At 46.4% G+C, this 24396-nt stretch overlaps 1 protein-coding gene across 1 annotated transcript in view; it reads right to left on the bottom strand.

Annotated features, from left to right (window-relative positions):
- TGM3 (transglutaminase 3) overlaps window positions 1-20691 on the bottom strand; it is a 40258-nt gene extending 19567 nt beyond the window's left edge. The window contains exons 1-7 of the mRNA XM_033094290.1: window positions 20610-20691; window positions 9451-9624; window positions 8861-9103; window positions 8109-8227; window positions 6641-6769; window positions 3509-3686; window positions 3265-3400 (exon numbers count right to left, since the gene is read on the bottom strand). Of these exons, the coding sequence (XP_032950181.1) occupies window positions 3265-3400; window positions 3509-3686; window positions 6641-6769; window positions 8109-8227; window positions 8861-9103; window positions 9451-9624; window positions 20610-20616 (986 nt within the window). The 5' untranslated portion in view covers window positions 20617-20691. The remainder of the gene's footprint in view (window positions 1-3264; window positions 3401-3508; window positions 3687-6640; window positions 6770-8108; window positions 8228-8860; window positions 9104-9450; window positions 9625-20609) is intronic.
- Window positions 20692-24396: the final 3705 nt, after the last annotated feature.

The raw sequence follows: 24396 nt of genomic DNA, 5'->3' as shown, positions 1-24396 counted from the left end.
GGGGAACGAAGGTACAGAAAAGTTAAGGCAAGTATGTAGAGTCATACACTTATTTAGGATGCCTAAATGCCTCCAGCTGTTTACCCTCACTGCTCTTTGGGCCTTTGTTTTCTCATTTATGAAATGATCAGGTCCCTCTCTAAGATTCTTTCCAGTCCTAATGTTCCTTGACTTGGGAGAGTCCTGTTGACAGAGACTTGTGTTCCACTCCTCGCTTGGACACAAACTCACAGATTGACTGTGGGCAAGTCATTTTTTCTTCATTGAGCCCCTGAGACAGCGTTCAGTCTTACAGAAAAGTGGCATTTGCTGCCTAAGTGTGAACCAAAGAATCCATCTGAATAGGCTGGACAGCACTCAACCTAACCAGAGCTTTGGTTGGTGTCCAGCCAACCCACTCTGGAAAATTTCAAGGTAAGCTGTCAGATTTCTCCAACATCAGTCAAAAACAATAATAATAACAACAACATCCCCTGGCATCCCTCTGGTGCGCCAGCGTCTACAAAGCCATCTGGGTTGAAAGCCCAGCCCCACCATTTTCTAGTTAACTGCCATTGGCTAAGTGACCCTGTGTCTCGGTTTCCTCAGCTAGGAAATGGGGTGATCATAAGAGTGACTTCCTCACAGTTTTGAAGAGGTAAAGGTAAGCACTTAGCAAAGTACCTGGCACACGGCAATTGCTCAATGGATTAATAGTTGCTGCCGTTATTATTATTAAGCACATTCAGATGCTTAACCTCGCTTGCTTCTTACATTCTAATACTTTAGGCAAATCTGCACAAGGGTCTAAATGAGTTGAACATTTGCAATATACAAAGATTCAGATAGAAGGTTTTCTGTCCAAATCCAAAATGTCCTTATAATAATAGGTTAGAAATTTCACTCCAGGCAGAAAATGACTCATGGTTTCACTCCCCCACCCTGGGTGAGATCCATGTAGAGAGGAGGGGAGAGCTACTTTGGGAGGGGTAGCTCTCAGGCAAAAAGTGGGGTGAGCTGAAGTGGCAGAGAATAAAAAGATTAAAGCTGGTAAGAGACTTAAGTGAACATCTAGTTCTAGGCTAGCGCTTATGTGTCACTAAGGAGAAATGGACCAGATGGAGAAATTTGGGACCAGAAATATGAGGTGTTTTACATAAATCCTAGAGCAAGATGTTGGTGGGCTGGAACTAGGATTCAGGACTCCCTGTCCTCAGACCATCCAGTGCTTATTCCTCAGCCACAGGGAGTAGGGAATGGGGTCGCAGGGACCATCAGCTCCCACTGCTTTCTGAGGAGGGTTCAGAAAAGACTGAGGGGGTTGGGAGGGTGAGGGATGATGAGACTCCCAGCAAAAATCCGAGCTTTGGGGCCTGACACCCTCCAGTGTGGCCAAAAAAATGACAGTGGAAACACCCTGGAATGTCTTCATGGGCCCATACTTGCCCCAAAGAGATTACATTTGGAATGAATTATGTAGCTAATGTGGAGTGGGAGCATGAATGAGAGCTCTGGGTTCTAATTCCAAATTCAGCTTAGAAGTCCCACGTTCCCGCTCCCAGGGAGCCTTCCTTGATGACTCCATCCCGGAGTTCCCACAGTGCTTACTGTTGGAATCACTGACCTGGTGCTCCACATACCATCCTCAGCTGTTAACCAGCCTCTACTAATGACGGCCCCACTCCCTGTTCCCTGACAGCATCAGAAATGCAGTAGAGGGACTGAGCCTTAAGATTTCTGGTCTTTCTGCTGTTCCTAGTGTGCAGGATAATCACAGGATTGTGCCTAAAGGTGTCTCACTGCCAAAATCGGTCATCTTGTTGGACCAATCATTTCCTTTTGTAAAGAAAACCAAGGTCAGGAATGGCATTGCCTCAGTGATCAGAACAGTTGCAATGGGAGTTTGGCCAAAACAACAAAGAAAACAAGCAAGGAGAAGATAAGATACTCATTTGTGAGAAGCTAGAAAACAAAACCTTGCCGTAAGTAGCAGTGTCATCAGAGAGAAACTTGTGTATGTGCAGATCAAGAAAGAACATCCTGTCTTTCCTGAAATAAGCTTTCTTTCCCCCATTAAACTCTAGAATCCATGAGACCTTGGGTGAATTACACGAGCCTCACCCTCGTTCAGAGGGGGGGGGATGCTTATATTATTCAGTTCTGTTGTTGGCACAGGGTTGTTGTTTGTGTTAACAGCCATTCCGTTAATTTTTATTTTCCTTTGACTTTGCTCCATTAGTTACACTGAGCACAGTTCAGAAAAGTTGGGTCTACTTATTCTGGGAATTAAAACTAATAAAGAATATTTTATATAGACTATCTCAAACAGTTGAACATCTGGAAATAACATTTGCACCAGGTTATCTAGCCATATCTATGCATGTAAGTGATTATGTGTGTGTCATCTGTATATCCTTTGAAATGGATTAAAACAATGGACTATTAACGTGTTTACGTATATGTATAGACACATAGATATCTATGTGAATATGTGATATAGACATAATTATTTCAGTCCCATCTGGCAATAACTTGGCATATGGTATATCCTTAAATAGCTGTAACAATATCTACTTTATGAATACATACTGCTATATGAAGCTCTAGATATGTCTATAAATTTTATATCACCTACTTCCAGCTGGCATCTATTATACATGACATATATATTTGTATGTACAGATACATATGCACATGGTTTATTGATGGTTTGAAATATATATGCCCTTATACATATAAAGCTTCTTATTTTTTGTTGGAATCCAAAATAAGCTAACTTTTTATTCTATCAACCAGGATACATAAAACGTATATATGGGTAAGAGTTAAACGGGTTGCTTTTCTTTAATAAAGTCTGTAAGCCATATGTGTTGCCTGAAATGAGATAAATTTATATTTATTACTGGAAAATCAATAGTTTCAATGCAGCATTTAAAACTAATAGTTTTAATATGGCATTTAACACTAATAGTTTTAAAGTAGCATAGGGCCAACTGGGCCTTATAAATTAGGGCAGTTTCGCAGAGGCCATGAGCCATATTTGATACCGTATTTGGTATGAACTAGTATCAGACTTTTCATCCAGCAGCGAGATAGAGCAAACCATGAGACTTTGCAGAAGAGTCGTTTTGGGTCTTGTTAGAAGTGAATCAGCATTTCTAATCTAAACCAGGTGTTGACATGTTACTTGTTTCCCAACTCCTGTTTGGAGCTGGGTCCCAGGGGTTGGGGAGAGCAAGAAGCTGCACAGATGTGATGCTCAAAAAAGGTCAGAGAGACACTCACCATACGCTGTCGCTGCCCTTGTCCAGTGGATTTCCCTTGGGGTCGTAGTACACATCTACGCTGAGGTTTCGGTCTGTGTCATGAGCTGAGTTGAAGTTGGTGATGACCCGGGAGGGAATCCCAAGAGCCCGCAGCACTGAAAGTCAAGGGGCAGTCTGAGGCCTTGGGTTGCAATGGAGATGCTATCTTGGGGCCCCCCACTACTGTCCACTGACCCAGCAAAGGCATGTCCCACCCACAGTACCTGTGTTGAGCGTCCCTGCAAAGACCCAGCACTGGCCAAATCGGACTGGCCTGAAGCCAGATTTCTTCCACTGCTTGAGGATCTCCACACTACCGTTCCAGTTCCTGGGGTCCAGGCCACCTCCGTAGTTGCCGCTCCAATTCCCAGCAATCACACCGTTGTCATCATTGCTGTTGATCTGGGCAGGAAGAACCCCAAGAAAATCAGCACAGACAGTGACAAGCAGAGTTCAGAGGACAAGGTAGGGAGATGAGGAAGGGAGTGAGGGAGCCATTGAGTGGATTTTTTGTGTCTTTACAGGTGATTTGGGGATGATTATTCTGATGATGAGATACCCACTAGTTTATGAATTTGTAAGTGCTTTGCTCAGTGGGCTGTGTTTGAGCTCCTGAGCTCCTAATCCTAAAACCCCTCAAGACAGGAACAGAGCCCAAGGCTGGGAGGTGGGAGGGAGTGTGGCACACAACAAAAAATAAACCAGAATTTCCATGATGGTGCCCTAGGGTGTTTGAAAGGCACATCCATTCCAAAGAAGTGTGAGCAGAGCTGGCTTCCGAACGAGGGATGAACCAGAGTGTGTTTGTAATCCATGTTTGATTGCTCATGTATCAATCCTGTGCAGGAGGTTCACGTGGAAACTGAGGCTCCATGGCTCGTCAGTGGCAAAACAGGATCCGAAATCCAACCTGCAGATGGTTTCTTGCCACAACTTATGGGCTGTCACTGGTATCTGACTTGGGGGTCCATGGTTTGAAACTTTCTTTTGGTGTACTGGTCTTCTAAAAGATCGCTTTAAAACTTTAGCTACTAACATCTTCATGGAAAGAAAAATGGTGGTATACTGCTATTCATTCATTCATTCATCATTCATTCATTCAACTTAAGGCATGATTCTTGTGTAATTGACACAAGCACAATGCAGTGTAAAAAGAGCACTGGACTAGGAATTGGAGACGTCAGTTCCTTTGTTTTTTAGAGACACTTCTTGAAATATTTATGGATGAAATGATGTAAAATCTGGGATTTAGCAAATAATCTGTGGAGGGTAGGGTCAGAGAGGAAACAAGACTGGCCTGGAGTACGTAATTGATGAAGCTGGTGATGACTAAGGAGGAGTTCATTTTATTTTTCCCTCTACTTTTGTGAAAGTCTGAACTATTCCGTAATAAAAAATTAAGAGAGAGAAAGAAGGAGAAACCAGGTTACAAGCCCAGCCTTGGCACTTGTCAGCTTGGTGATTCTGGGCAAGTCAATTCACCAATCTGGGCCGTAGTTCTTCGCCTTCGAGTACAGGGAAAGTTAGAAACAAATGAGCTCCCAGGTGTCTTCCAGCAGCCAAGTTTTCAGCGTTTATGACATTTTGATCAACATTTATCCAAACTGTACAGTGAATGGCTAGACCAGGATCTCTCAGCCTCTGAGTGCTTACTCCCTCTCTTTGTGGGGGTCCACAATTGGTAAGTCCTATGAGAACAGACAGTCTGGAAACAGAAGGATCCTCGCCCAGGACAGGCTGACCCAGCCTACTGTGGCCCCTTACGTGTGGTGGGTACACGCCACACCCACCTCCAGGAGGGCCTCAGCTGTAATCGCAGGATCAGGCAAGTCAGGGCCTCCTCCAAGATGGAAGATTGTGCGGCTCACCCCCATTCCCTGAGTCACAGTGCTCCAGCCACCAAAGTGGTAATCAGCAGGGTCATCTCTGGCTAAAAGCTGAGCATTTCAAAGCCCTACACAGGCCATAATTATTAGCTTATGGCACAGCCCAACCAGGAGGTCTCCAGAGAGCAGCACGGAGGTGTAGCTGAGGAAATTGGCACTGAGATAGAGTGGCTTGTCCCGAGGGTGAGAGTGAGTCAGCAGCTGCTGGAGCCGGCTGGCCTCACCCACCCTCTCGTGGGCCAAGAAGGCTCAGCTTTGTAAGTCACCCTGAACGCCAGCTTTTTTTCATGTTGGCCTCGGCTTCAATCCCACCCCTCCATGGCCATTTGGTTTTCAAGGTTTGGTCCAGTTCCCACTTCCTCTCTGTACCTTTCCCCAGTGGCCCTGGTTCCCATCCGTCTCCTCAGAGTTCCCACGTTCCCTGCGCTTCCACACTCCTTCCTGCAAAATTGGTGTAAGACTCTGTTCTTTCAGGAAGCCCTCCCTGGTTATCCCCAGATATTTATCATCTAGTCAGAAGGCTGTTCAAGTTTCTATCCACGTAACTAGGAGTAGCTTGTTAACTTGGATGTTCTCCAACACCAAGGTAAAAAGACTGGGACAGGCCTTGCCCATTAAAAAATAAAGTTAAAAACATTTCTGGGGTAATTATTTAGTTCCAGAGGATTCAAGATCAAGAGCTCTCTGACAAAAAAAAAAAAAAAAAAAAAAGAGCTCTCTGACTTTCAACTTTTTAATTTGTAACTCTTGAGCATGTTGGTCCATGTTTGGGTGCTTTCTGATGGAGGCGTTCTCCACACACTGAGTGCAGAGCGAGAGATTCATTCCTCCAGGATCCAGCTCGTGTGTGTGTGTGTGTGTGTGTGTGTGTGTGTGTGTGTGTGTGTGTTTGGGGCAAGAGGACAGGTCTCTCAAGGGGAGGGACTGGATGAGTGAGAGAGGCCCTGGGTGGGCATTTCAAGGCCTTATTTTGGTTTGACTCTCAGACTATGTGCTGTGAACAAGTCACTCCAGCTCTTGGGGCTTCCGTTTCCCCAATGAGTGGGTTGGCCTTCTGCCCTCCTAGTCTGACATCCAAGCACTCTACACTGTGAGTGGATGGGTCAAAACAAAGGAGGTTAACATTTCAGGCTTACTCGGGAACTTACCACCTTTCCCAGAAGACCCAGGGATGGAGCAAAGTCTCAGCTTTGCGTCCTCCCAGTCTTGCCAGACACCAAAAGGGTAAGTTCCCTTGTCATCTGAGAAAGGTCTCACGATACAGTGGAAAAGGCTTTGGAGCCAGGCAGACCTGGTTCCAATTCAGCCTCTGCTACTCACTCAGCATGCCGTCCTTTAACTTAGAGGAGCCTCATGCTCTGTGTGTGCAAAATGGGGATGGGAATAGCCATCAGCTGTATTTTGTGAGGCTTCAATAAGATAACATACATAAGAGCGCATGTGACTAGTTATGGTTTTCCTATAACTCACCATTGCACTCAGCACCCGGCCAACATATTTGGGGTCGCTTCTGCGGGCCACATCAGTAGTCGGGTCCCGACGGAAATTCAGACTGTTATCCAGGATCGCGAGGCAAATAGTCAGAATGTCTCCTTCAAACTGTTCAAAATGGAACCATATGTTACAATGAAAGAAATGACAAGTAGTGCTGGCTAATTAAGGGTATGGGGGCTGCACGGGTGAGAACCATGGCAACTGCCTGGGTCCTTTCACTCTCTGGCCTCCAGAACTGAGAGCTACCGAGGAACACCCACCTCACCCCGCTTTTAATCCTGCAAATTTGGCCAGAGCTCTCCAGATACACGAGACCCTGTGCTGAGGCCTCTACATGAGCAGGACTCTCTCATTGTCATGAACTTGGATGCAAATCACTTAGCCTGTCTGGGCCTCAATTTTTCCATCTGCATAACAGAGGATCTATCCAAGCTCATCTCAAAGTTTCCATCTAGCTCTGTGATCCTGAGCATATTTGTTAGACTCCTGGGAAAGTAATTATAAAGGTAAAATATGTCACTAAAAAAAGCTATTTTCACAAAATAAGACTTATTTTTAGTCACTGCTTCTCCAATGGAGAAGGCCAAGCTCATCCATGTCTTAGGGTGTTTGTAGGTGCTATTCCTTCTGCCTCCAACGCTCTTCCCCAAGATGTCTATCTGGCTCCCTTGCCTCCTTCAGATTTCTGATCAAAAGTTATTTCCTGGGAGAGGCTTACCCAGACCATGTCATCAAGTCTGTTTTCTACCCCGGATGCATTCTATGTTCTTACCTTTTCTTTTTCCTTCCTTCCAATGAAATGTAACACAGAAACCCAACATACAAAATGTATAGCAAACTTGCTCTAGGCGATGATAGAATGGGGTCTGCAGATAGGCAGAACATGCACCTGCCCCCCTCCTCCTGTATAGCCAAGGCGTCCCCCACCCCACGTCACCTCATTCTAATGCCTTCATGTGTCTGCTAGAAAAGAAACCGTGGAGGGAATCGCTGAGCAAACCTGGGAACTCTGTGGACTCACATCAGTGGTCACAATAAAGAAGGACCTTTGGAAGGTCGGATACATAGACCAAGAAAGTTTCATCACATTCTTACATGAAATGAATAACAGAAACTACATTTTTATCCCAAGTGTCTCTACGGGGCCTTACCCTCATTTGTGTAACATGGCACCAATAACACTTCACGGCACCAATTTAGTGATATGTTTGTTTTTGCCCAGTAGATTGTGACCCTCTCAAAGACAAGAAGTCTGTCTTATCCATCTCCTGGATCCTTAGTATGCAGCCAGGGCCTGGCACATAGTAGGTAGTCAATAAATGTCTTCTGAATGAATGAATGAATGAAGGGCAGGCAAATGGACAGATTTGGGAACTTCCACCTATCTGTGGGGCCAGCTGCTGAGCTTCTTGGGTATTAGGGACATTACCCCAGCCTCCTTTACCTGTCCAAAGTTCCAGCCAACCATGCCAATTCGATTTGTGCTTCCCACAAAGATGATGCCCGCATCTTCCTGAACATACTCCTCTCTCTCAGAGTTGTTATTCATGAAGACACCATCCGCTGTGTGATACAAAAATCAGAGATCAGGGACTAGAACCCTCCAGAGGACAATGAAGACCAGTCCTCCTCTCATTCCTGAGGACTGGCCCGGGAGCCGGAGCAGGTCAGACCTGCAGCCCTTCCCCCAACCTCCACTGAGGAAGGAAGCCTTGGGCTGTAATGCTTTCAACTCATATTGTAGGAACTATGAGCTGGAAAGAGAAGCTGGGATGATCTGAGAGTCTGACAATGAGACCCCAGGAATGAGACATTTCCTCCTTTAGGAAGGAAACTACCTCTTGCTACAGAATTATACTGCAGTTGTTGTCCCTTATGATGATGACATTATATTATGCAGTTTGTAAAAGCTCATGAGACCCCTACAATAGCACCAGAGGAAATAGCAGGATGTCCATTTAATGGTGAGGGATTTGAGGTTTAGAAAGGTAGACTGACTGCCCAGACTCGCATAGCTGGTTAAGTGGCAGAGCTGGGACTCAAACCCATAGCTTCTGACTTCTAAGCTTCTATGTTTTTTCCATAGCCCACAAACTTTTCCTAATCAAACCTGAGCCCATGAAAACCATTCCCCCATTCTGCTTTCCATGGGCATTGATTAGCTGTTGGCTGGGAGTGTGAGTCGTTAGTGCCTACCTTGCACCCAGGGGTTAAAGAGCAGTATGAACATCCCAAGTTTTGAAGTAGAGTTGTTGCCCTGGGAGGAGACCTGAATGCTCAGAGTGTACCATCCTATGGGAGCATTGGCAGGACTGACGATGGAGACAGTCAGAGTGTTATCCATCTGAGACATGATCTGTGCACGCCAGTTGCCATCATTTGTCCCCCTGGAGAGTGGAAACACAGCCTTCGTTTTGGCCAACTCTGAAGGGGAGGGTCCTGTAAAAGAAGACGGGGGTCAATGAAAACCAAGGAGTGCTGGCCAGACTGTGGAGAGAGATCAGATTCCAATATAACTTCCTTTCAGGGACATTATCCAAAGGAGTGCCACACTATGGTTCTGGAAACCACTGGAGAGACCATGCAGGCCAAATCACTCTTGATTTGAAGACTAGGACTCTCAGGCTAAGAGCCAAGCAGAAACTTGCCCAAGGTCACACTGAGTCAATAGCAGACCTGGGCTAGAACCCAGTGACACAGTGTCACCACCACCAACCACCCTTTGGATGCACAGACCCATGGGCTACTCAGGTGTGTGTGGATGGGTAGGGGCAATGAGCAGGTACCTGTGGAGGCTATGAACTCCAGACTTTCTCCAGATCTAGGAAGTCGGTTCAAGGTCAATGACACATCAAAGGATTGCCCTCTTCGCAAGATGACATCCTGGTTGTAGAACTTGTCAGTGTGATGTGCCTGCCGATTGGAGTTTGTCTGCCAGTCGATATACTGGAATTTTAAATCTGTGAGACAGAAAAGAGGTCCTGAGGTCCTGGGAGGCAAGGAATGGTGGCGTGGGGAGAAGGTATAAGTTACCAAAGGGATAGCTTTTAGGCGGGGTTAGTCAGGACAAAGCCAAACTTCTAGGAAGAATCACATTAAAATCTAAAGAGCTTGCCCGAGCATAGTAAAAACTTCACAACCTATTCCCTATCTGCCTTTTCAGGCAGCTGACCCTCTGCACATACTATTTCCACTTTTGAGAATATCTTCCCCTTCCACCTGGCCAGCAGTCACTCAGCCCTCAAGCAACAGGCCAGGTGCTCCGAGTAGCTTTACCCACCCAGCCAGAAGAACTGTGAAACGGGAACACCCATGTTCTGTCTACTTTTAACATCATCACTTGGTGGATGGGGGCTCAAATAGAATTGGGAGGAGGCCGCATCTCTCAAATCCACCATCTTGGTTTGGCACCCTTTGAGTCTCCCCAGACACCAAGAGCCTTTTATGCTTCCAACATCTAGCAAATGTTTTCTTGTGTATTCTATACTTTATGCATGTCGTGCCTTGGTGTTGACCTGGGAGTCTGATGCTGGGGAGGGTAACATGACTCTTAGGACTTCTAAGCCTAAAGATTGGACTTCCAGATGCTCACTGTCAAAAGCAGTATATAAGAGCAGGTCAAAGGCCCCCGGGATCTCTGGATCATACCCCGAGGATAAATACCTTGAAATTAATGCCCTCCCCCACTTCTCACATGATTGTGGAGGTGATGGAGCCAAATTGAGAAGAGTTTATGAGAGGTCATGAGGTAGAGGTTAGCCTATGTAAACCTTTAAAACTTGTTTTTATTTGTTTGCATTATGTTTGAGACATTCTATCATCCATTCTTCTGTAAACCGGACCAGTCTCTGTCTTTATGAAGAGGTCACAGCTATGAGAATGTGGTGGCACATGCCACCCCCAGGCACATTCGTTTTTCTGTCTCCCTTCATCAGAATATGCCTTCATCAGCCTGCTTGGTCTTTGTATTCTTATGCCTAGCACACTGTTGACTGTATTAGGACAATTAGATAAACGAATGAAGGAGTTAAATGAACAAACAAACAAAAACTAATGCCATGCTATGACCATCATGACTACAGCTCAAGATTTAGTCCGTAAGGAAAAGTGAATATAGGGCACTTGTCCAATAAATATATAGCGAGTACCCATCATTTATAGGACACTAGGTTAGACACAGTGTTGGGAGTACAAAAATGCATGCAAAGTTTTATTCCTCACAGAGCTTCAGCAATGGGTAAGATAAGCATAAGTGGTAAGGAATGATGGAAAGGTGTAAATCTGATCTCCCTGATTAAAGGTGTCTAGGAGATGCAGGCAAGAAAGAATCACTTTCACTTGTAGGGATCAGAAAAAGCTTCACTGAAGGTGCTGGGCCTTGAAGGAAGAGAGGATTTTGTCAGGTGCAAACGGAGCAGCCTGCATTCCAGACAATGGGAAGAGAAGCCAAGGCTTCTCACACAGGAGCGCAGGTATGTTATTTGGCTAGAGCCGAGGCTCTGCCCAGAAGAGAAAGGGGAGGCGGAGAGAGTGTGGCTTCAGAGCAGGTCTGGGGCCAGGCTCATCCCACCTGAGTAGCTTTGGGGATGGGCAGAGGCTCATCGTAGGTACTCTCTCAAGTGAAACGCAGCCTCTCTGGGGTGGTGAGCCAAACACTGCTACTGGAGAGGGGGGCTCAGGAGGTGATCTTCCCAACAGCTCGGGGTACTAACGATTCATTCATTCACACATCCTCTTACTCATTCATTGAAAAAATAGTTATTGAAAGAATAAATTAATGTTTTTGCACAAACTCAGAGAAACTAAAACATTTACACAATCAACAAATATCTATTAAATGAAGGGAAGGGCAAAGGGAGGAATGGAGGGACAGAGGGAGAAAGCTGAATGCTTCTGTACAAAACTATCGGATGGAGACAGCCCAGATCTGACACACTCTCTGGCAACACCAAGCTCTACGTGGGCTATAGATGCTTGTTCTCTCTAGGGCAATGACCCCACCTTTTAAACCTTCCAACCTTGCTCACTACCTGTTGTACATCCTTGCCAGTTGAGATTTGGTGAATTTTATTACTTGTCTTGTTTTAGAAAAAAGAAGAGCCCTAAGGAACATGTGGTTCCAGATCACATGAATGCCCTAAGGATTCTTTACCCCCTCCCAAACCTGAAGGATGCATGTAGCCGACCTTTCTCTTACTTTAATAAATCTCCCTTCTATATTTCCACCTCTCTCATGAATTCTTTCACAGCCCACGAGCGAGCAGACACAACACGCCCCAGGTGAAGCTCACCGTTCTAGACCTAGAGTTCCTTGAGGGTAGAAAGTATGTCCCCAGACAGCCTCTGCCAAACAGGGGGTAAGGAAAGAGGGGTGGCAGGGATTCTACATCTATAGCTGGCATCTGCCTCCCCTGCAACAGGTCCACATCCTTCTTTGCTCTGCCAAGGCTTATACGCTATCTGCTGTAGCTGTGTCAATAGCAGAGGCTTCTTGCTTTCATCCCAGAGACCAGTGGCTTGTCCATAGGGAAAATGAGAAAGACTGAGATCCAGGGTGATGTGGCTGCAGAGACGCTGAAAGGAGATGAAGGGCATTCTGCATGCCCCGCTAGGTGGGGGCCATAGGGTGACTGTGATGGTCATCTCTGCCTCTGCTGACACCAGATGTGAACCCTGGCATGACACCAGATGTGAGCCTTGATCCCCATCAGGGTGCTTGTGGGATATGCAAGGCTTCTCTGGGTGAGGAAAAGCAGGACTCACATTGCCATCAATCTATTGTATGTCCGCTGCTCCTAACAGTATACAGAGCACTTTACATATTTTCAATGGAATCCTTACAGAAACTAGCAACTGAGGTTCAGAGATATAAATATCTTATTTGAACTCAGGTCTTACTGGCCTGCCCCTGTTGCCCTGGTCCCCAGTTCTCTGCATGGAAAGGGGACCCAGGCAGGAACTTCTGTCCAGAAGGTACCCAAGGGGTGAGGGGCCCTCATTATGCATTTGTATCATCTCCTGATAAAGGAGAGAGTGAGCACCCGGAAGGGAAAAATGTGTTCCAAAAGGGCATTCTACATGGGAGGTAAACAAAAGGGGAGCAGCTCACCTCTGCATCCTGAAGTGAAAGGGGCAAGTTGACAGCAGGCTCCGATGTAGATAAATAAATAAAGCCTCCTATGTGGTTTCTGAAATCTTTCTCCTGCTGGCTGCCGCCCTTGGTCATTGTTCCACCCCTTGAACCCTACAATTGGCTCTGCCAGCCCCCAGATCAAGACTCTGATGATCGTGTCTGTGAATTATCTAGGTTCCATAGTTGCCCCTGCTCACCACCCCTTTATGTAGCAGTAATCACAAGCCCCTTTGCCAGAGTGTGTCCTGGAAGAGAAAGGGAGGGCATGGGGGAGGTACACAACCATCTCAGTTTAGAACTTCATGGATATTTATGAGTCCCAGGACTCTGGCTTCTGCACCAGCCTGGGATGAAGGGAAGGGATACAAGGAGCGTTGCTTCAACTCTGCAATTCACTCTTTAGCGTATTACTCTCAAAAAAAAACATCAGAGGGGAAAAAAGTCCTTGGAGACAGATCATATATTTCCATCCTTATCCAGATGGGAGGACATGAAGTCCCGGATGGTGATTTGCCCACAGTGAGACATCTCTGGACACTCATTCCAGTGCTCTTTTCACAGTTCCATGCCACTTCCCTGATAATTTCAGCGCCACCAGCAATCCTAATGTGGCAGGACTGCTAAATGTCTATGCCAATACTCACTCACTCCTTCTTTCTTGGTAATAAAATCCCCCATATTAATGGGAACTACATTTCCCAGGCTCCCCTGCAGGTGGGAGTCACAGGAATGAGTTCTGGCCAATAACTTGTAGGAGGAAGTTATATGCACTAACTTCCAGGAAACCTCTTTTTTTTTTTTTAAATTGAGGTAAAATTTACAGAACATAAAATTCACCATTTTAAAGTGTACAATTCAGTGGCATTCAGTACATTCACAATGTTGTGCAACTACCACCGCCATCTAGTTTCAGAACTTTTCCATCATCCCCCAAAGAAACCCACATTGCCCCCTAACTCCAGCCCTTGGAAACCACTAATCGAATTTCTGTTCCCATGGATTTGCCTCTTCTGGACATCTCATATGAATGGAATGACACATATATGTGGTCTTTGGGTTTGGTTTCTTTCACTTAGCATAGCGTTTTCAAGGTTCATCCACGTGGCAGCATTTATTAGTAGTCCATTCCTTTTTTGAGACTGAATAATATTCCACTACAATTGCTCCTTGAATAATTGTGGGGGTTAGGAGTGCTGACTCCTCATGCAGCTGAAAAATCTCTGGTTATAACTTCTGACTCCCCAAAAACGTAACTACTAATAGTCCACTGTTGACCAGAAGCCTTCCTGATACCATGAAGCCAATTAACGTATATAGTCTATTAATGTATATAGTCAATAGTCAATTTGTATGTTATATGTATGATATGCATATATGTACATGTATACAAAAGAGTAAGCTAGAGAAAAGGAAATGTTATTAATAAAATCATAAGGGAGAGAAAGTACATTTGCAGTATACATTGAAAGGAATCCGTGTATAAGAAGACTAGTGCAGTTCAAATCCGTATTTGTTCAAGGGTCAACTGTATATGAATTTACCATATTTTGTTTATCTCTTCATCAGTTGAGGGACATTTGGGTTGTTTCTAATTTTGGGCTCTTGTGAATAGTGCTGCTGTGAACATTCACATGCGAGTATTTGTTTGAATACCTGTTTTCAGTTCTTTTGAAGAAGCCTCTTTTTCAAAACGCTTGGCAAATGCCCTTAGCCTGCTTACCCCCGTCTTTTTCCATTTTGCTGCCTGGAGTGTGGGTGTGATGTGGACAGAGCTCTAGTGGTCATCTTGGACCATGCATGACTTGGGGACAACAGCGTGGGGACTGCACAGAGCCTGGGCCCCTGGGGATTGTGCAGATGCCTTATCTGCCCAGAACTGCCTACATCCAGACCCATTCTGTAAGGAAAAAGTAAACTTCCGTTTTGTTTATTCCTCTAAGCCGTTATTACTTGGGGTTTCATTGTCATTCACAGCCATACCTAATCGCATACACCTGGTGGTGTAACCCGCCCCCAACTTATTCTGGGGTCCACGTTTGGCAGGGGTAACATGAGAAGCACAGAGCAGACTCCAGACTGTGAAAGGTTACTAGTCAACTGCCTCAATCCTTATCAGCCTGGCTCTGTAATCAAATCACCTGCAGCAAAGTGGGTAGGATTTGGTTACGGGTGTGTGACTGGGGTTCTCACCTCCTATTCCTGGGAGAATCACGGCATAAACTTGCTGGCAGGTGGCCCAATATGACGTAAGTGATACTCCAGGGGCTGCATCTCCCCCACCTGCCCAGACACTCTGTTCCCTATGTCTCTTCTCTAGACAAAGACGTATTTTTATCTTTCCAGAGTTAATTAGGGCTAATTGATATACTAAAAATTATATAGCCAAGTGTCTTCAAGCATTTTTTTAGAGACCACATTAAGAAATACATTTTACACAGTGCTTACATACATGGGTCTATACTTGACATAAAGTTTCACAAAACAATACTAACTCTTACTATGTACAACGTACTGATATTTTCCCTATACTTCATTTTAATTGCTGGTCACAATCCACTAAACTAATTTTACAACCTGCTAATGGGTGATAAATGGCAGCTAGAAAGATAGTGTAGTCATCCCGTATTCCCCCATTACAGGTAGGAAAACCAAGGCCCCGAAAGGGGAAACGGTCTTCCGAGGGTAGCTTAGAAGCAGAGGCTGCCTCAGAAACCAGGTCTTAGATCCTTGTCACAGAGGGGCTGGGAATCATTCCCAATGCTGGACACAGGGAATGTCCCCAACTCCCGGCTGGCCCCACCACTGGCTCCAAGAACCAGGTGTTTTCCTGTCAGCTCTCACCTCTCTCTACGTTCTCTCTCTGTAGCCTGTGCCATTTCCCTTTAACTTTCCCCTGCATTTAGACATTCTCAATCCCTGTGCAGCACACTGGTACAATTTATTGGCACCCAGGTGTCAGGGAAGCTAGGGGGTTCAGCTGGCGGATGAGTGAGGGGCTGGTGATCCTCGCAGGGATGAAGTGAGTGAGTCCTGGACGGGTCTGGAAGGCTGAGGCCTTGGGCAAGGTCTCCATGTTTCTGGATTGTACTTTTCCCATCTGCAGAAGGGGACAGTGAGATCCGCACGTCCCCTTTGTGGGGTTATCGGGATTCAACATGTACTTATCAGTAGCACCTGGGCCCCAGAGGTTGGGGGTTGGGCAAATTCCTTGGGATCCCACACATCCTCGCAAAAGCAACAGGTGAGAGGAGGGTTTTTGAGCTTTTTTACGTGCTGCTATTGAGGACTTCAGTTGTACTAAGCATTTTACCTGCATTGTATCCTTTAACACAGAGGGTGCCAAAAAAATGTATACACATTTTAAGAAAGGAAAAAAACTATTAAAATTGTAATACTCACTATATATACCAATAACAAAAGATGAATACAAGTCATGTTTGACTTCTGCAATTATAAGAGGTGCTCAAAGTGGTTACCATCAGCGTCCAGACACTTCTGATTACGGCGAACTACTGCTTGAGCAGTAGTCTGGACATATTGAACAAAGCGTCCACTTGTACACATTTTTTTGGCACCCCGATAGTTATAAAAACCCTATGATATTATTCTTATTTCACGGATATTGGATTTGGAAGTCCAGTCAGGTGATGTCACTTGCCAAATATCACACACTGAGGCAGAGCCTGGACCCAAGCCCAGGCTGGAAGCCAGTTTTGCCTGACCAAAGACCAATTAAATTAGAATTTCTGGGTTAGGGTCAGCATTGGTATTTAAAAAAACAACAACAACAAAAAAACCTTTCCTGGTGATTCTAATAAGCACCCAGGACTGAGAATCACTACCTTAGGCCGATATATCATTTTACACTTATCAAAATTCTTTTACGTTAATTATTTCACGAGAGCAATACAGCAGCTCTGAGAGGGATTGGGGGATGTGGGGGGAACCACTGTCTCCTTTTTACAAAGGAGGAAAATAAGGCTAAGAGAGAACAATGCAGGCTCCTACGGAACCCATCTCCGAGCCCCTGCCAAAACTCCTGGGGCCTCATTCCCTCCACTTTTGAGCGATAGGGAAAATAATGTTCTAACTTCGGCTCACACCCCAGGCGGACATTGGGCCCTGGGGAGGAGAGTGATTTCCCCATCTGTGGAGTCTGACCCAGCAGGGTGGAGGCAGAATGAAGAAGTTATTCGAGGTGAACAAGAACAGCTCACTGGGGGTTTGAAAATGTGCGAGGGGCTGGCCAGGGGGCAGGGGAGGCACTTAGGGGTAGAGGTTTCCCTGGCAATTGTCCTTAATTACAAAACGGACTTCATCGCATAGAGTTTTTCTTCAGGATCATGAAAAGTTTCCAAGGAATAATAAGCTATGTGGACTGAGCACCTATGAGGAGGGTTCCACAATCACCCCATTTCTGAGATGAGGAAACTGAGACACTTAAGTTAAGGACCTGCCCCAGATGGCTCAACCAGTAAGGAACAGAGCTGAGATCCAACCCAGAGCGTATCTCTGAACGTGTGCTCGGAACCCTTTGGCTTGTCCTCCTCTCTACATAATCCTAAGTGACAAAAGTGAAAACAATGAAGTTCCCGAACTCCTTGCAACGATGTTGCTAAACTTTTTGATATCAGAGGGATTATTCTTTATGAATCAGTACCAACTGCACAAACAGTTCACCAAGTTTACTATTTGGAAGTGCTGAAAAGGCTGCATGAGAAACTTAGACGACCTTTTTGCCAACAATTCCTTGCTCTTGCAACACGACAATGCACCAGCTCACAGGGCACTGCCTGTAAGGGAGTTTTTAGCCAGTAAACAAAAAACTGTATTGGAACACCCTCCCTACTCACCTCATCTGGCCCCTAATGACTTCTTTCTTTACCCAAAGATAAAGGAAATATTGAAAGGAAGACATTTTGATGACATTCAAGACATCAAATGTAATACAATGACAGCTCTGATGGCCATTCCAGAAAAAGAGTTCCAAAATTGCTTTGAAGGGTGGATGAGGCACTGGCGTCAGTGCATAGCTTCCCAAGGGGAGTACTTCGCAGGTGACCATAGTGAAATTCAGCAATGAGGTATGTAGCGTTTTTTCTAGGATGAGTTAGCGAACTTAACTGGCAGACCTCGTAAGAAGCTGTTGCCCAGTGTGAGGAGAACTCAGCACGCTCCTAGAAGATTTCCTAACCAGAAGGAGGCAGGGACCCAGGAGAAAGAGCCACTGGTGTCCCAGATCCAAGGAAAGATATATTGTGGCAGACCCATGGCCCAGAATGGCACAGGTCCTCCACAGATTGAGGAATGAGGCCAGAGAAGGTAAGTCTGCATCCGAGACCTGTGCTCGGACCAGAAAAATAGTTGACAGAAAGTTGACTGCCCCAGGGGGTCAGAGTGTTATTCCCCAGAATGGTGATTCTGGCCTCCCACAGGCAGAGAGGTGTGCAGTTCAGGTTTGTACCCTGAGACTCTGCCTCTGACCCGGGGACTCCGAGTGGCTTTGGGGGTGGGGAACAAGGCTTCCCCTCCACACTGGGTCCAACGTCTGCGTGCACAGCCTGCATTCCTGTGCACCCTGGGGCTCTGGCCTCAGCTGACCCTTGAACAATGTGAAGGTTCGAGTCATCGGCTGCCCTCCCAGGTGACAATCCAAATATAAGTTGGCCCTCTGCACACATGGATGACCAGCCACGGAGTTGACCCTTGAATAACTTGGATTTGAACTGTGAAGGTCAATTGAAAAAAATCTGCGTATAAGTGGACCTGAGCAGTTCAAATCCGTGTTGTTCAAGGGTCAACTATACTTTGTGCAGGACACTGCCCGGCCCACTGTCACCCCTGTCCATAGCCCAGGCCGTTCTCTCCACCCGGAGGCATAATAATCGAACCCCCGCTGATGCCAACAAGAACCTTAAAGCTGGATGCAGTCCTTTCCAACAAGCACACATCGATCTGATAGTCCCCTGGGTCCCACCTGATGACCCACCCACATTTATTTTCCTGTTCCCTCTGCCCAGAACACTCCTCACCCCACAAAACTGCTATTGACCAGGCGCTATCAGGCTGTAAGCTCACAGACGGCAGAGGCTGCGGCTCATTTATCTCTGTGCTCCCCGCTGCACCTATTCGTAGCTCCTTTCCACTAAGTAAATTCATTCCTTCACGAGACGTTTACGGAGCACTGTCCGGCTGAGTGACTAGGAGCTGAGCTAGGAACTGCATGTGTCGCAAATTGAAGGGATAAAGGTATTCACTGTCTCTACCTCGCCTTTGTTAAAATTGATTTTCTCCCAACTGGCCACTGCCTACCCTCTCCTGTGAGCTGGTTGGTTTAGATGTGGACCTCTAAGAGCTTAACTTCTCCATGAGTCACCGACACTGACACACCAGACCCTCAGGGTGTGGAGCAGGGCTCCCAGGGGCAGGTGTGAAACTATTCATGCGCCCACAGTAGGGCCTGCAGGGGGGTGGTGTGACTATTGCTCTCTATCCCCAGTTTCCTCTCATGGCGAGAGTTCTCAGTTCTGGAAGGAGCCTGAAAGTCCATCTTTTCAAACCCTTCATCTTGCAAGTGGGAACCCGAAGCTTGGTGGTGACAGGGAACACAGAAGCTGTTGGTAATGGTGTTCAAATGAGAAACCAGGTTCAGCATTGCTTTGCTGTGCCCTGGATATCACAGGCACTCATGGATGAACTCAGCTCTGGTAGCAGGAAACTGAAAAGGGCTCTGCTGGGACCTCGTCTGGGCTCTGCTACCAACTTTCTGAGGGATCCGGTAAGTCTCTAGCCCTTCCTGGAACTCCTCCCCCTGGAGGGAGGGAGATGCCCTAGGTGACAGCTGACAACCCCTCTTGCTAAAGTCTACAGGACCCAAAGCTCCTCTTCTTAGGGACTTAACATGTTCACAGGAGGAAATGGGGGGCGGGGTGGGGGTCCATTTTTGCAGCCAACCTGTCCTGGTCTTCGTGATTCGTGAAGGAATCAGCATTCCCCTTTTGCATTGTGCTCAGTGATTTCTTTGGCAAACCTTCTGCAGTCCTAACCACCATTAACGATATTTTACAGGTTCGATACGTGCCTAGTTTGGGTTTGGCAACGCTGTCAATGCACAAGGTTGAGTACCCAGGACAGGCAATAATTATTGTGCTGCTCAGCAGGGTCACTGTCTACCAAGAGGCCAAATCCTTGACAGTGACCGCAGAGCTAAAGAACCTGTGCTTCTCGTTGTTCCTTTTCATCCACCTTCCCGGGTGTCGCTTATAGGGACGGTGTTGTTGGCACTCAGGCTCCTTCTGCTACTGGGAGATTTCAGCTCATCAAGTCACTTTCAAAGAGGCTGCCGATGCTTCTGGATGTGTAGTGTACTTAGAAGCACTCCCGTGCTGCTAATGGTTTCTTTTAAATCAATTTACAGGCTGTCATGCTCTCACTTTCTTGTAGCTCTGAGATGTGCATTTCTTTGCCTGTGCTACTGATAGCTGAGAAAACTGCATTCAGAAACAAGGGAAGCAGGTACTGTCTGGCTTGACACAGCAAAGCTTATCCATCTGTCTAAGGGGATGTGACCTCCAGCTGTGTTGAACACCCTGCTCATTACTTGCAACTATATCCCAAATATATTCTTCCCCTGGGATCACACTAGAGGGACTAGGCAGCCACTGAGAAAGAATAGAATCCTAAAATACTAAGATTCAACCTTCAGAGCCCCCAGGACAGCTGTCTTGGGCTGGACATTCTGGTCTCTCACGCTGCCCAGGAGAAGCATGGGCTTCCAGCAAGGGCTTAGTAGAGAAAATGCCATGCACTCACCAGTCATGTTGTCTTCCTGTGCCTCTTCCTCTTCTTGGGGCTCCTCTGGGAATGGCAGGCAGAAGTGGGGAGACAGGCTGCTGGGGATTGCCTTACCATTTATAGAAGCCTCTCCCACACACCCCAATTAGAATTCTAATGAGGTGGGCGAGGCACCAGGTCATTCCTGTAGTGCCTGTAAGCGTTTCCCTTACGACATACTCGTCACCCAATGGAAGGGAATCCTGCTTATGCAAGCCTAGCTTGGGAAGAAGAGGGGAGATAAGGAAGAAAGCGTCCGCTTTTATGATTTTTTTCAAAGATGAACAGTTCTCTGGGTTCTCAGGTTTAGGAATTTATGTCATGCTTTTCTTGCAGTATCTTGTCCAGAGCTGGAGCTGAGATGTCTCCAAGGAATGTCTCCTCAGAGCCCAGAGCAGAAAACTGCTTAGTCCTTTCTCACTATACACACACATTGGTGGTTTCCACTTGCGGCTGGACTATGAGATGCTCATCGCTGCTCTCCTGGCCATGGTTTCAGGGTGGCAGAAAGGGCATTTGGATGGAAGTTAGGAGCACTCGATGCCAACGCTAGCTGGGCCATCACTGAACCTCAAAGCCTTGGGAGCCTCCTCTGTGACTGGGGGTAACCACATCTACCCTTCTCAACTCACTAAGTAGAGGGAATAATCAAATGAGGTGATGTTAGTCAAAAGTGTATGGATGTGTACCATAATGGATTAAGTCCAGACGCCATCTGGATTTGAATGTCAGTTTAATTCCAGATTGGGGAGGAAAGTGTTCTTTTTAATGAGGCAGCGGGGACAGCCACTGATCTTGTAATGGTGACACGGTTTCATCCCGGTTCTACCGCATGCTCTCTGTAACATTGGAGGGTAAGTCACAGACCTTCTCTAGGCCCAAGTTCTACATAGGTTAACTAAAGGAAGAGGAGAGAGGACTTTGATATTCTATATTTTTTGTTTGCTTGTGTGTTGTTTGAAGGGGATATGTGTTTTTTAAAGATCCTGTTGTGGATGTTTACAAGTACCAACATTTCCTGTGATGGGCAAGGGAGTTCAAAAAAATGGTAATGCTTCAAGGATTCATGATAGAACACACATTTCTCAAGGCTTCCCCCAGAGTTCGAGTGGAAATGAAGATCCAGCACCATGATAACAAGAGTAGGTTGTTAGGGAAAAGGTGGGAATGCTGGATCTTGAGAAAGGTGAGACTGAAATAGACAGGCGATTTGCAAAAGAGGAATCTCCATCTTTTCTCTGTCCTTGGGGCTCTCACAGCATTTTGTACATTGCAGGACCTCTGTCACCATCTGTATCTCACCAGAATAACCTGTTTATGTCTGCCCCCATCCCTCGTCTGAGCTCTTTGAAGGTACAGGCTACATATTATTCACATCTTCTCAGAACCTAGCATGGGCTGGCCACATGGCAGGAGCACACATATTTTTGAATACATAAATCCACCACACACCGTAACAATGGAAATAACTACCATCAACTGAATGCTCACTGTGGACAGACACAAGTGAACACTTCGCATACATTACCTTCTTCCATCTTTATATCAACATAGGTACTATTATTGTTGCTATTTTTTTTACGGGGAAGAAACAGGTGAACCTGAATCTATGCAACCAGGAGATTCACATTCATATGTGAGCAACTCCAGAGCCTGTCTGTTTAGCCCGGAGGTTGGCTGCCCAAGCAAAGACCTCAGTCTTCCCCACGCCTCTAGTGGCTCCGAGGCAGATGACTCTGCACCCATGCAGAATGAGACGGCTGTTGGCTCTGGCAGATGACCCAGAAGGGAGCAAAGGGTAGAGAGGCTTGTGGCAAGGAGTGCTTGTCCCCGGTTAGGTTTGAGTGTGGGTCCTGGCCCCTGTCCTGGCCCCTGCCTGTGACTTTGGACAAGGCCCTCCTTATGTCCAGTCAGTCTTGCCAGAAACCCCAAGAACCGTGGGAATCAAATGGGATGAATGGATGTGAAAGGGCCCCACACACCTCTCCAGTGTGTTATAAAGAAACAGGGGTTTGGCTTATTATTATTCCTGTTGTTGTTGGCCTAGGAACCAAGAGGAGTTAGACCCTGGGCATTCTTTTCAATGATTTCGCAAGGCCACCTGCAGAAGTGACAGGGAGGCAGTGCTGTCCTTAGAGAGGAACCCTGAGATCATACAGATGTACATCCAAATTCTGGCTCTAGTCACCTCCTCTCAGGGCCTCTGCTTCCTCATCTGCAAAACTCAGATAGAATTGCTGTGAAAGTTAAAGGAAATAATGAATATATAAAGTGCTTAGCACAGCGCCTGGCACTGCCCAGTGTAATGTTAATATTGATATTATTAGTATTCTTATTATCCTTCAAGAATTCCACAGTCCTGAGTTGTTGCCGATTTTGCAGTGGGACCCACAAGTGTGGGCAGGTGTGCCTGACCACCGATCACGTGGTCTCCCCTTGGAAAGTCTGTAGCTGATCAGACTTGACCCCAGGCGGTATGGTAGGAAGATGCCCACGGTGGATTCAGAAGACCCCAGCTGGAAGCCGGGCTCTGTGGCTTGCCCACTGTGTGATCTTGCAGGAATCTTTTTACTTCTCTGAACCTCCCTTTCCTTATCAGCCTACCCACACACGTCCCAGGGCTGTAGTGAGGCTCAAAACAAGGAAACCTTGGATATGATGCTTCTTTGCAGGCAGGGTCGTGTTGCACTCATGTCAGGGGCCTAGCTTCCCTCCTCCTCCTCCTGCTGCTCCAGCCAGCTCCCCTGTAACCTGGTAAGCTCGGAGCAGCAGGGCCCTGTCTCCACCGCCCCGGAGAGTCTGCCCTGAGTCCCTTTCAGAGTAGCTGCTGGAGGATTGCACCATGCCACGCTGCAGCCACAGCCCCAACCTGCAGGTGGGCCATAATTTGCACACTATGTCACAATTTCAGCTAAATGATTTTCAGTTCATAGGTGGAGTCACCCAGCTACATGCAGGATGAAATTCCTGCTTGGCCACACTCTGTACCTCGAACTCCATTTAAGATGCAACATGCAAATGTGGGTTGTTGTTTTTTTTTTTTTAAAGACCCTAATTGATCTTTGCCTTTTATTCTCCTCTAATTAAGGGATTTAGGGTTGCTGAGGATTTTGCAACACGTGGAGAAGCTCAGAATCTCATGAGAAGTCATTGACCCAGACTTTCTCCCAGCACAAGAATCCCCCTTTCCTCACACATTTATTTTGAAAACTCCAGGGACAGGGAACTTACACCTCTCAAAGTAGCCTGTCCTTGCACTAGACAGTTCTGGATGTAACATTCATTTCTGGGGTGATTCTCTTTAAGGTGTATCTTGCCCCATTTCATAGGAGCTCTGTGAGGGCAGGAACTTTATCTGTATCCATCACTGTTCCATTCGCAGTGTGTTCCGGTGCCTAGGCCATGTGGTGGCAGGCTCTCAGTAAACTGGGTTTAATGTGCATTGAAAGGACCAGAAAGTTCTTTCTCATTTGTACTGTGAATTTGTCCCACTGGTCCTCACTGCTTACCCACCAATCCCTCATTGAGCCCACATGAAACAAGTCTGTTCCTTCACCTGACAACGTTGTTCCCTGAGTCTGGAAACCACTCCCTCCAGCCCCCACCCCGCCGCCCTACCCCAAGAAGTTTTTTCTTTTCTAGATTAAACGTCGTTTCTTCAACCATTCCTGATGAGTCATGATTTGGAGGCCTCTCACCAGCTTGGTGAGATCATGTTATTCCCCTTCTCTGAAACCTGCAATGGTTCCCCCATGGCCTGTTTCAG

The sequence above is a fragment of the Rhinolophus ferrumequinum genome, chromosome 23 (assembly GCF_004115265.2).
Source record: "Rhinolophus ferrumequinum isolate MPI-CBG mRhiFer1 chromosome 23, mRhiFer1_v1.p, whole genome shotgun sequence".
Classification (NCBI taxonomy): Eukaryota; Metazoa; Chordata; class Mammalia; order Chiroptera; family Rhinolophidae; genus Rhinolophus; species Rhinolophus ferrumequinum.
The sequence above is the reverse complement of the archived record's forward strand: the minus strand, read 5'-3'. Positions and strand labels throughout refer to the sequence as shown.